This window comes from Salmo salar, chromosome 20 (assembly GCF_965601325.2).
Source record: "Salmo salar chromosome 20, fSalSal1, whole genome shotgun sequence".
Taxonomy (NCBI): Eukaryota; Metazoa; Chordata; class Actinopteri; order Salmoniformes; family Salmonidae; genus Salmo; species Salmo salar.
In genome coordinates this window covers 18,837,239-18,850,229 of record NC_138310.1, presented here as the reverse complement: position 1 = coordinate 18,850,229, position 12,991 = coordinate 18,837,239, and the positions used below count along the sequence as shown (strand labels likewise).

The following is a 12,991-nucleotide window of genomic DNA, read 5'->3' as shown; positions in this document are numbered from 1 at the left end:
ATAGCCCTTCTTACATCAGTTGATATCTCAAAGTGCTGTACAGAAACCCAGCCTAAAACCCCAAACAGCAAGCAATGCAGGTGTAGAAGCACGGTGGCTAGGAAAAACTCCCTAGAAAGGCCAAAACCTAGGAAGAAACCTAGAGAGGAACCAGGCTATGAGGGGTGGCCAGTCCTCTTCTGGCTGTGCCGGGTGGAGATTATAATAGCACATGGCCTAGATCTTCAAATGTTCATAAATGACCAGCATTGTCAAATAATAATAATCATAGTAGTTGTCGAGGGTGCAACAAGTCAGTAACACAAGAGTAAGTGTCAGTTGGCTTTTTCATAGCCGATCTTTGAGAGTATCTCTACCGCTCCTGCTGTCTCTAGAGAGTTGAAAAAAGCAGGTCTGGGACAGGTAGCACGTCCGGTGAATAGGTCAGGGTTCCAGCAGGTCTGGGACAACAGGTCTGGGACAGGTAGCACGTCCGGTGAACAGGTCAGGGTTCCATAGCTGCAGGCAGAACAGTTGGAACTGGAGCAGCAGCACGGCCAGGTGAACTGGGGACAGCAAGGAGTCATCAAGCCAGGTAGTCCTGAGGCATGGTCCTAGGGCTCAGGTCCTCCGAGAGAGAGAAAGAAAGAGAAAGAGAGAATTAGAGAGAGCATATTTAAATTCACACAGGACACCGGAAAAGACAAGAGAAATACTCCAGATGTGACAGACTGACCCTAGCCCCCCGACACATAAACTACTGCAGCATAAATACTGGAGGCTGAGACAGGAGGGGTCAGGAGACACTGTTGAAATTGAATTTAATCAGAAGCCACTGACAGATTTCTGCAATGGGCTGCGCCCAGAGTATCCTGCCTTGACAAATCGCGCTGTTAAGACACTGATGACCTTCACAACCACGCACCTATGTGAGAGTGGATTCTCGGCCCTCTATAGCATGAAAACTAAATACAGGCACAGACTGTGTGTGGGAAATGATTTAAGACCAAGACTACAATTCAACCCAACATTGCAGAGTTTTGTGCATCCTTTCAAGCACACCTTTCTCATTAATCTGTGGTAAATTATTCACAATTTTCGATGAACAAATAAAGTTTTATATGTGAGATGGTTAAATAAAGAGCAAAATTATTGATTATTATTATTATTTGTGCCCTGGTCCTATAAGAGCTCTTTGTCACCTCCCACGACCCGGCTTGTGACAAAAACTCACACTCATTCTTATGTTTAATAAATGTATCGTATAGTGTGTGTGTGGCAGGCTTACAATGATGGCAACAACAACAAAAAAAAACATTTGAGAGACTCTGGTGCTATATAGGGGGTATGCAGCTGGAGGTTGAATGTTTGAAAGGGTATGGGACAATAAAAAGTTTGATAACCACTACTCTAAAATAACTGTCAGGATTCACAGAAAATGGCAGGTGCAGTTTCATCCCTTAGAAGTGATATTTATCGTACCATTCACACCTTGTTCAAATCCAACCCACATGTTTATTGTTTTATTGTTTTATTGTTTGTGTAGTCCGTACAGGCTTCAGGTGTCTTACTACAGCTTCATTACGCATTTTGTCATTCCTTTTAGGGTCACCATGCAAACCTATAATGTGATGAGTATCTTCTTTCAGAAGAGTGATGGATTATATCCAGAAGTTTCAAAGTAATTTATTCAAAGATGAATTGAAGAGTGACATAATGGTCGGTGGAAATGTTACACATTTTTTTCACACTAAATAACAAAAAAACTCTGATCTGTGTTTCTGTTTTACCACCTGGATTATTCATTATTGTTCAATGTCATAAAAGGTCGATCTTTTTTTTCATGAAGGTGAAGACAATAGGCTAATAAGGTGAATGTGAAAAGGTTGTGAAAATTACAACTTTAGTTTGTCAGTTTTTCTTTTATTACCTTGATTAGCATCAATATAAACTCTTAGTCCTACAGACAGGTGCAGAACTCGAACTCCATGGGATTACAGTGCCTTCAGAAAGTATTCATACTCCTTGACTTATTCCACATTTTGTTGTGTTACAGACTGAATTCAAAAGGGATAAAAAAAAAAAATTCTTGTCATTCATCCACACACAATACCCCACGATGAAAAAGTGTTTGCAAATGTATTGAAAATGAAATACAGAAATATCTCATTTACATAACTATTCACACCCCTGAGTCAATACACATTAGAATAACCTTTGGCATCGATTACAGCTGTGAGTCTTTCTGGATAAGTCTCTAAGAGCATTTCACACCTGGATTGTACAACATTTTCCATTATTCGTTTCAAAATTCTTCAAGCTCTGTAAAATTGGTTTTTGACCATGGCTAGACAAACATTTTTAAGTCTTGCTAAACATTTTCAAGCAGATTTAAGTCAAAACTGTAACTCGGCCACTCAGGAACGTTCACTGTCTTGGTATGCAACTCTAGTGTAGATTTGGCGTTGTGTTTAAGGTTATTGTCCTGCTGAAAGGTAAATTCATCTCCCAGTGTCTGCTGGAAACCAGACTGAACCAGGTTTTCCTCTAGAATTTTGCCTGTGCTTGGCTCCATTCCGTTTTTTTTTATCCTGAAAAACTCCCCAGTTCTTAACGATTACAAGCAAACCCAAAACATGATGCAACCACCACTGTGCTTGAAAATATGTAGAGTGGTACTCAGTAATGTGTTGTGTTGGATTTGCCTCAAACATAACACTTTGTATTAGGAACAAAAGTTAATTGCTTTGCTACATTTTTCAATATATTACTTTAGTGCCCTGTTGCAAACAGGATGCATGTTTTGGAATATGTTTTATTCTGTACAGGCTTCTTTTTTCCACTCTTTCAATTAGGTTAGTATTGTGGAGTAACTTCAATGTTGTTGATCCATCCTCAGTTTTCTACTATCACAGCTATTAAACTCTGTAACTGTTTTAAAGTCACCATTGGCCTCATGGTGAAATCCCTGAGCAGTTTCCTTCATCTTCGGCAACTGACTTAGGAAGGACACCTGTATCTTTGTAGTGACTGGGTGTATTGATACACCGTCCAATGTGTTGTTAGTAACTTCACCATGCTCAAAGGGATATTGAATGTCTGCTTTTTTATTTGAACACATCTACCAATAGGTGTCCTTCTTCGGAGACATTGGAAAACCTCCCTGGTCATTGTAGTTGAATCTGTGTTTGAAATTCACTGCTCGACTGAGGGACTTTGCAGATAATTGTATGTGTGGGGTACAGAGATGAGGTAGTAATAAAACAATTATGTTAAACACTATTATTGCACACAGAGTCCATGCAACTTATTATGTGACTTGTTAAGCACGTTTACTCGTGAACTTAAGTAAGCTTGTCATAACAAAGGGGTTGAATACTTATTGACACAAGACATTTGAGCTTTTCATTTTTTATTAATTTGTAAAAATGTTGAAAAACATAATTCCACTTTGACATTACGTGGTATTGCGTGTAGGCCAGTGACAAACAAATCTCAATTTAATACATTTTAAATTCAGGCTGTAACACAACAAAATGTGGAAAAGTCAAGGGGTGTGAATACTTTCTGTAGCCACTAGTCAGCCTGTGTAAACAGGAAGCCTTGCATCATTGTATCAACATTTACAACAATGGGTGTTGTCTGTCACACGATGGTGCAATAGCGTGCATGCCATGCATTCTTAAGTAAGGTTAGGTTGAGGTGGTAAACACAGTGTACGCCCATACTGTTGTTTATCTGCTGGAAACACACCTCAAATGTCACTTTTACTTTTTTTATACAGTAGAAAAACTGAATGAGCTTTAGGGACATTTGTAGCTGACACAGTACCCAAACCCACGTGACAGGCTGGGAACACCACAGGGTCAGCCGTAGAGAGGCATGGAGCAGTTAAGATTAAATGTGTTGCTCAAGGGCACAACTCAGATATTCCTCATCAGCCCTGGGGGTTTCAACCAGCAGCCCTCTAGTAACTAGTCCAATTCTCTTACTACGTAGGAACTGTCACCCCACAAACACTTTCAACGGTCCAGGTCGGACTCTACTTATTTCTAACATAAATGAAGTTGAATACCACATACCGTATTTGGGTAGGATCATCAATCTAATCTAAAGTTCCCTATTTGTCTGTGTGACTAACGTCACCGTGCTTAACTGTACTTCTTCCTAACCCATCAGACCACACTGAGACTGGAACTCGGGACCTCTGTTCTGCAAACACGTGACCCCCCTCGTGTCCTCCCCACTAATGCAACTCGCTGACTCGGCATACATTTCCCAGACTGTATTTGTCATAGTCTGCATTTACACAGAAAGCCCAATTCTGATCTTGTGCCAAATTACTGGCAAAAGAGCTGATTGGTCAAATGCAAATTTGTGGATAAAGATCAGAATTGGGCTAACCCTATAGTAACATCACTGTTTCACTGAATAACAAGTTATTTATGGCCACACTTGAGATCATAATAACATTGCAATGTTGTACTTCAAGTGCTCTTTCACCCACATTCTCAAATCATTCTCAAATCAAAACTCTCCAGAAATAAATAAAGTATATAGTGAACAGATATTACATTTGTCTGATAAGTGATAGTGGTTACAATAATTTCAACAAAGCTATGCTCTCATTATGTAGCAGTTGACACAAGTCATGACGTAGTCAATAAAAAACAGAAACCTAAAGCAGACATATATACAGCCCTAAAGTCCATTATTATACCTGTACCTCAAACGAGATGTGCCCCAAAAAACGTCTTATCTTCTTGAAGGAGCATCAACTCATGGTACCTGTCCTCGTTACTCACTCTAAGCCTGTCCCCAGCTTTTAGTTTAAACACTCCGGACGTGCGTGGAGACTTTTGCCAGTAAGGAATCACTGAGTCCTCCTCCATGCAGTCCTCTGAGCCAGGAGGCTGACTGCAGTACACTGTGTCAGATGCTGTTAGGAGTGCACTGTCATTCGGGTAGTTCATTGCAAACAGGATCACCCTCTGGAAGAGGATGAAAACAGGGCCCTCTTTGCTACACACAAAGTGACTCGGCCTTCGGAAGGTGATCTGCAGGTAAACCTCGTACACGCCATCTTTCGGCACGATGAGGTCGCCGTCATCATACTCAAAGTCGTTGAGGTGAGCAAGTCCACGTTTGTCCTCCCATTCAAGGTATTCCCTTTTCGAATGACTAAATGAGTCTGGAGCTGGAAGAGTGACAAGGAGCACATAACCTTTTAGCTTAGTCTTATTGATTGGTCTTTCAGGCAGTAATATCATGAATAGTGTGGGTATCATAATTGTACCTGTCAGATGGGCACTTGGATTGGTTCTAACTTGCTGCTGCTGAAGACCGCCTGGAGGGATAAAACAGACAGTGTGAGGATGATGATGACGATGATTATAATAATATCATGACAACCATAATAATAATAATAATAATAATAATCAGAATCAGAATTTACCTATAGAATAGCTTCCCGCTGAAGTGAGCTACAAATAAAAACACAAGATTCATTCAGATTTACTGTGTATAACAGTCTGCAAGATACACCACAGCCATCTACAATTAGAATAACAAGCCTTTTCTGATCTCTCTAATAATTATATACATTTACTTTAGGCTACTGGGCCTAACAGTGTTGATTCTTACCACACACACACAAATAAGCTTACCTGGTTGTACGCTGCTTTATGTTGATATGCGTGTAGCAGGAGTGCAGCACACGATAGAAGTATAGAGACAAACGCAGCGAACCGAGTGAGGCACACTGACAGCACTTTATCTCTGCGGCTCACCCGGGAATAAAGAATCCTGTCACTCTTCGCACAATGACACCGGATCTCACAGCGAACCTCTTCATTGGCAGCGGCTGTCATGATCAGCAGCGAGTGAGTACTACTCAATGGATTTTGCCGTTCAAGTCCGACGTTTATAAATCTTGTCGCCCACGTTCCACCTACAGTCAGGGTATCGTGTAAACGTGTTGTCTCAATCTGTGAGTTTCAGTGTAGGGCCTGCAGTGGCCAATTTTTCATGTAACACTTAACTTCCTGTTCAGACATTGAACTTGATACGACTGAATAGGAACCTAGCCATACAATACAACAAACCAAAATATTGTTGTAAATATCGTGACTCAACAACAATGGATTTAAGATAATTTAATTTGTATTTCTCAAGTTGTTACAGGATTCAAATTTCAATCAAGTTTAAAGTATAATCTTTCGAAATGTTCAATAAATAATAGACCATTAAATAAATCCTTACGAAAAAAGAGTGCAGTCAGAGTGCAGTATAACTGCAGTACACTATGCTGGAAATACTGCCTCCAAAATAACCCTCAAAATGTACTGCAGTAATTTTGCAGTAAAACTGTAGTTACAGTGCAGTATAACTGCAGTACACTATGCTGGAAATACTGCCTCCAAAATAACCCTCAAAATGTACTGCAGTAATTTTGCAGTACAACTGTAGTTACAGTGCAGTATAACTGAACTGCAATACACGGCAGTTATGCTGCAATTATTGCATCCAAAATACCACAGTGCACTGCAGTTACAGCACTTTTACTGCAGTTTTAAAACAGCAATATATTTTGTAAGAGGATAAGTCATCCAATCAAAGCAAAAAATAGACAAAATTAAAATGGTCTTTTCATGGTTTGTTTAAGTTACAGCTCTTTATTGACCATAACTGGCAGTAGACATGCTCAGTCTTCATTGTCACAACACCAGTGGTGGCTGGTGCCCCTTAAAATGGGGAGGACGGGCTCATAGTAATGGCTGGAACGGAACGAATGGAAGGGTCTCAGACTCAAAAAACACCTGGTTTCCATATGTTTTATACTATTCCATTGACTCCATTCATTATTATGAGTTGCCCTCCCATCACTAGCCTCCTCTGAACAGAACACATAGGTCACGTTCCCCTGTTCAGACCTTGCATCCTTTGCACCCCATTATTTCTACTTTGCACTTTCTTCTACTTCAAATCTACTATTCCAGTGTTTTACTTGCTATATTGTATTTACTTTGCCACCATGGCCTTTTTGCCTTTACCTCCCTTATCTCACCTCATTTGCTCACATTGTATATAGACTTATTTTTCTACTGTATTATTGACTGTATGTTTGTTTTACTCCATGTGTAACTCTGTGTTGTTGTATGTTGTCGAACTGCTTTGTTTTATCTTGGCCAGGTCGCAATTGTAAATGAGAACTTGTTCTCAACTTGCCTACCTGGTTAAATAAAGGTGAAATAAAATAAAAAACAATGATTGCGTGTGCCGTTGAGCACCAGATTGCAATAACATATGATGTGATTAGCTGATACTTTAAATATCTATCTAGACGTTGTAAGCTCTGGCATGCATCAGCAATGCCTGGGGCAGAGGAATGTTCCCTATACACTGACTGACACTCTCATGGTTGCAAAAATCAAACTATGTACAAACAACACCTCCAACTATTCTAATGAGCCATCAATCTAGACCACCTTGCCAGGCTGGAACGACCGGTGTAAGGGTACTAATGGTTTCTACAGTTGTGGCTAGAGGAATACAGGTCCATCCAGATGCCAGAACCGTAGAAGCCATCAGTTCCCAAGAAAATGGTAGTATCACCACAGCGGCCTTGATCACGATTGCCAGTCACTCTCCTCTGCTTGATTTTCACCTTCAACACACAGCCACTGAGTGTAGATGGGACGACAGCAAACCCAATAGAACTTCTCTCAGGCGTTGGAGGGTCTCGGTCTTCTGGGAGTGACCCTCCCCCACTGCCTCACGAACAGTTCGAAGGACATGGGCTTGAAGGGAACTTGGTACAAGGAACTGCCAGACCTTCACATCACACGTAATCAATCTCCTTCCGTACCTGAAACACAACCCCATTGTGAGTAGTGGCCTAGGCAGATTCTGGCCTACCTCCAGTCAGCCCCACACAACTGCCAACACTAGGTGAGTTTCCTTGTTTTCTCTGAAAATCCTGCTCATCCAAAACCTCCAAGGGGATATTCACCCTGTCTGCCACATGGATGATGACCCTGCCCATCTGCTGGGACACACTCAATTCGTGGGGGTCTAGCTGCATGGTCCTCTCCTAGCCGGCTGCTGCCCAGTGGGGCTGGCAGCTCCCACTGACGGTGCACCAGCTGAGGTGGAGCTACTGCTACACATGAAAACATTTTGCTGTGTTGCCGCTTATGCCCACAAAAAGGACGCAAAATGAATTAAGTTATGCAACTTAAAGCTAGAATTCTTAATTGAAACAATAACGAAGAACTCCCCACCACCTGTTTTGCAAAGAAAACTAAGGGATGGGGCTGGAGAAATTTTGCCACTCTCAAATTCATAGACCGAGCTATGGATGCAAGGACTGACCATCCATGATACACTAAATGACCAAAAGTATGTGGACACCTGCTCGTCGAACATCTGATTCCAAAATCGTGGGCATTTATATGGAGTTGGTTCCCCCTTTGCTGCTATAACAGCCTTCACTCTTCTGGGAAGGCTTTCCACTAGATGTTGGAACATTGCTGCGGGGACTTGCTTCCATTCAGCCACAAGAGCATTAGTGAGGTCGGGCACTGATGTTGGGCGATTAGGCCTAGCTTGTAGTCGGCGTTCCAATTCATCCCAAAGGTGTTCGATGGGGTTGAGGTCAGGACTCTGTGCAGGCCAGTCAATTTCTTCCACACCGATCTCGACAAACCATTTCTGTATGGACCTCACTTTGTGCACGGGGGCATTGTCATGCTGAAACAGGAAAGGGCCTTCCCCAAACTGTTGCCACAAAGTTGGAAGCACAGAATTGTCTAGAATGTCATTGTATGTGCTGTAACATTAAGATATCCCTTCACTGGAACTAAGGGACCTAGCCCGAACCATGAAAAACTGCCCCAGACCATTATTATTCTTCTTGCGTCTGCCAAACCCAGATTTGTCCGTCAGACTACCAGATGGTGAAGTGTGATTCATCACTCCAGAGAACGCATTTCCACTGCTCCGGAGTCCAATGATGGTGAGCTTTACACCCCTCCAGCTGACGCTTGGCATTGCGTCTGGTGATCTTAGGCTTGTGTGTGGCTGCTCAGCCGTGGAAACCCATTTCATGAAGCTTCCGATGAACAGTTCTTGCGTTGACGTTGCTTATACACCTGTCAGCAATGGGTGTGGCTGAAATAGCTGAATCCACTCATTTGAATGGGTGTCTGCATACTTTTGTAGATATATATAGTGTATCAAATGTATAGTTTTAACCATGTTGAGGCTACACAGTGTTTGTTTACATTTACGTTGTTTACAAACATTGGAGTAAAACAAGCTTATATTTTGGGTTCTGATGATGTACAAAAGCTCAACTAAGGTGATGAGAGATTTATAATCTTCTTCAAGCATCAATGGATATTTATATACATCTCATTCATTTATAAGTCCAAAAATGGATGTAGCAATTACGGATTCTAGCTTTAATAAGAAAGAAAACATTCAGAGCAGTCTTCTCTGTTGAACTTAGGCTCGTGAGTGGCGCAGCGGTCTAAGGCACTGCATCTCAGCACTTGAGGCGTCACTACAAACACCCTGGTTCAAATCCAGGCTGTATCACAACCGGCTGTGATTGGGAGTCCCATAGGGCGGTGCACGATTGGCCCGGGTTTGGCCGGTGTAGGCTGTCATTGTAAATAAGAATTAGTTCTTAACTGACTTGCCTAGTTAAATAAAAGTTAAAATAAAAATAATACAAAAATACACTTCATTAGCACTGAGATGACTCAAACACAGAAACACAGCCGCTGTGAAACAATAACAAAATAAAACTCCAGGTAGGGTAAACATGCAAATATAAAGGAGATAAACACAGTTACAGACTAACCAAGAAACCCAATTTTATTTAGCATTGTATGTGACATTTTTTGTTTGTGGTATTTACACAATTTATCATGAATAATTTAATTGAAATCAGTAGTTAGGGATGATGACGTGTATCCTGCAAGACAATACAGAAGGTAGGTCTATTTATAATTAATTTCCTGTGGACTGTGCCCAGACCATATTGGAACCTTTAAGTGTAACCGTACCGACTGTTCTGAGTGTACACTGCACTCCACCTGTACAATAATAATGATCCTATTCACAGTCAACTGTACAATGTCTTACTCTTATTTACAGTGATCACACTGGGGAAAGAGGCAGTACCTGAGGAGTCCGTTCCCTTAATAACTTAACCCATTAATTCCTTTTTACAGAAACAAATCCTAGATATCATTGTAGATAGATATCATTAAACAACATAAAAGCACGAGCAGGATTAATTGTGTTGCTGCCAGCAACACATTACCAAGATTGGTCTATTTTGTACTGATATAAGACTATATAAGAAATTAAGGCTAGAATCATTTTGTCCTAGATTTGGATTACTTAATAATGAAACCAGCTTAAATGGACTAGAGCTACGTTTTGAGCAAGAATGTGTTCAACACCTTCCGTAGAGGTAGGCCTTTCTCAAACCAGCTGATTAGCACTCCATCAGTACAAACAAGCACCGGGACCTACTGCCCTGCACACTACTGAGTAGAGAGAGGATACAAGGTATGTCTGTTTCATCATCTAAAACACTCCTTGTTAATACTCAAGGTAAGGACCTGGCAATTGTTCATACAGGATACAACCGAAAACAAAAGACAAGGTCATTTAAGCCAGCAGCCCTCACTTTTCCCAATATCTAACAAAAAAGACATACATAGGAACAAATGTTGCACTTTTCAATTTGCATTCAATATAGCACACAGTTTTAAACACCATGAAAAACATCTTACATGTGGAACATTTATCCCAAGGAAAAAAACTTGAAACAATAAATACAATTCATTAAAATAACAATCATTGTCTGGACCAGATCTCCGTTCAAGTTGTAACTTAAACTGTTAGTCCGTTTTAAAAGGTTCTGAAATGCTCGGTCTCCTGATGAGTGGACGGATGGCCACTGAGCTTCACAAGAAACAGTGTCCATACAACAGAGACAAGGTCCTATACTCTTGCATGGGCAAACACCCCATTACCACAACCATCCACATCTTTAACAGTGCCCCCTGCAGGCACAACTGAAGTAAAACAGTCTACTCTTTGGACCCTTCATTGACTTCTTATTTTACGTGAATCACTTCAATCTGAAATGGAGCCCAAAATCTTGTAATCTTTTGCCAGGACAAAAGCAATAGAAACACACCATCCCTTTTTCCTTTGTCTGTCAGTCTGTTGGTGCCAATGGCCTTTTGCAGAATCTCCTTCTGTTCCACAGAGGGAGAGAGGAGCTGGGTAGAGGGAGTCGAGTTACACATGGAGCTTTGGGTTTGGTGTCCAGCAGCTTTGAAAGTCTTTATCCATTTCATGTCTCTGTCCTGTGAGGCTGGCAGCCAGGCCGGAAGCCTCTGTGTGTGTGTGTCCAGTCTGTTAGCAGTGTGCAGTCTGTCTGTCTGCCCTGTGGGCTAGGCCTTGTAGCAGTTGCCCTGGGTGGTGAGAGCCAGCTGGCCGTTGGGCGCCACCTCGTTGGCCTCGTCCTCCAGCAAGCCCGATACGTCAGCGTTGGGAATGCTGTCATGGTAACTGCTGCAGCTGATGTTGTCCTCCTTCAGCTCGATGGTCCAGAAGGGAGCATTGAGCTTGCGATTCTGGTACTCTCGGTAGGTGTACACCCCTCCCACGAAGCCCAGCAGCACCACCACCACCAGGATGATGACGGCCAGGACGATGACGTTGAACTGGGTCCAGGACACCTCTGTGAGGGCGGCTGTAGTGTTGTCTGAGGGGCTGCCCAGGCTGGTGAGCAGCGCCTGGGTGGTGGCTACGCTCAGTAGGGTGCTGAAGTTAGTGGTGGAGGGGGGAGCACCGGTGGGCACCGTGGAGGACAGGCCCTTGCTGCTGAGGGTTGGAGCAGGGGTGGGGGTTTTAGAGGCCTCGGTCGTCGTCACGAGCTCTGGCGTAGGAATTATCCGTGCTGCTAAAAAACAAATGATTTACAATGTGAATGGGCATGCATTCAGCTACTCATGGCACATGCAATATACTAATACTCCACTGCACCAAATGATTGGATGACCCTTACCTGGACGGGTGCAGTTGTGGGCGCGGGCGTCCCCTGTGAAGCCGGCGGCACAGAGCTGGCATTGAGGCCCCGTGGTGTTGTTGGTGCAGCTCAGGCAGTGGCCAGTGTCAGGTTGGCAGAGCTGGGCAGGGCGCGTCGGGTCTGCGTTACCACTGCAGTCACAGGGGACACACCCACTGTTGGCACTGTAGAATCCAGCCTTGCACTGGTCACACTGCTGACCGCTGTATTCAGACAGGCACTGGTCACACACTGGGAACCCATCAGAGTCTAGGGAAACAAAAGAAAACACACAAATACAGTTGAAGTGGGAAGTTTACATACACCTTAGCCAAATACATTTAAACTCAGTTTTTCACAATTCCTGACATTTAATCCTAGTTACAATTCCCTGTCTTAGGTCAGTTAGGATCACCACTTTATTTTGTCATTTAGCAGACGCTCTTATCCAGAGCGACTTACAAATTGGTGCATTCACCTTATGATATCCAGTAGAACAACCACTTTACAATAGTACATCTATATCTTTTTTTGGGGGGGGTTAGAAGGATTACTTTATCCTATCCCAGGTATTCCTTAAAGAGGTGGGGTTTCAGGTGTCTACGGAAGGTGGTGATTGACTCCGCTGTCCTGGCGTCGTGAGGGAGCTTGTTCCACCATTGGGGTGCCAGAGCAGCGAACAGTTTTGACTGGGCTGAGCGGGAACTGTGCTTCCGCAGCGGTAGGGGGGCCAGCAGGCCAGAGGTGGATGAACGCAGTGCCCTTGTTTGGGTGTAGGGCCTGATGAGAGCCTGAAGGTACGGAGGTGCCGTTCCCCTCACAGCTCCGTAGGCAAGCACCATGGTCTTGTAGCAGATGCGAATGTGAAATTAAGAATGTGAAATGTCAGAATAATAGTAGAGAATTATTTATTTC

At 42.7% G+C, this 12,991-nt stretch overlaps 2 protein-coding genes across 3 annotated transcripts in view; both read right to left on the bottom strand.

The window, feature by feature from the left end:
• Positions 1-4,386: 4,386 nt before the first annotated feature.
• On the bottom strand, positions 4,387-6,036 carry LOC106579980 (lymphotoxin-alpha). The gene is made up of 4 exons (XM_014160466.3): positions 5,646-6,036; positions 5,435-5,462; positions 5,276-5,326; positions 4,387-5,176 (listed from the first exon to the last, which is right to left on the bottom strand). Exons 1-4 carry the CDS (start codon positions 5,847-5,849, stop codon positions 4,707-4,709), a joined length of 753 nt encoding a protein of 250 aa, XP_014015941.1. The 5' UTR covers positions 5,850-6,036; the 3' UTR covers positions 4,387-4,706.
• A 3,799-nt stretch (positions 6,037-9,835) lies between these two features.
• The window catches only part of LOC106579978 (multiple epidermal growth factor-like domains protein 9), a 36,160-nt gene continuing 33,004 nt past the window's right edge, over positions 9,836-12,991 (bottom strand). The window contains exons 5-6 of one of the 2 annotated variants that reach the window (XM_082966254.1): positions 12,077-12,346; positions 9,836-11,968 (exon numbers count right to left, since the gene is read on the bottom strand). In XM_082966254.1, the coding sequence (XP_082822380.1) occupies positions 11,460-11,968; positions 12,077-12,346 (779 nt within the window). In that variant the 3' untranslated portion in view covers positions 9,836-11,459. Of the gene's footprint in view, positions 11,972-12,076; positions 12,347-12,991 lie in introns of both variants that reach the window. The other variant, XM_014160459.3, reaches the window with a different exon arrangement.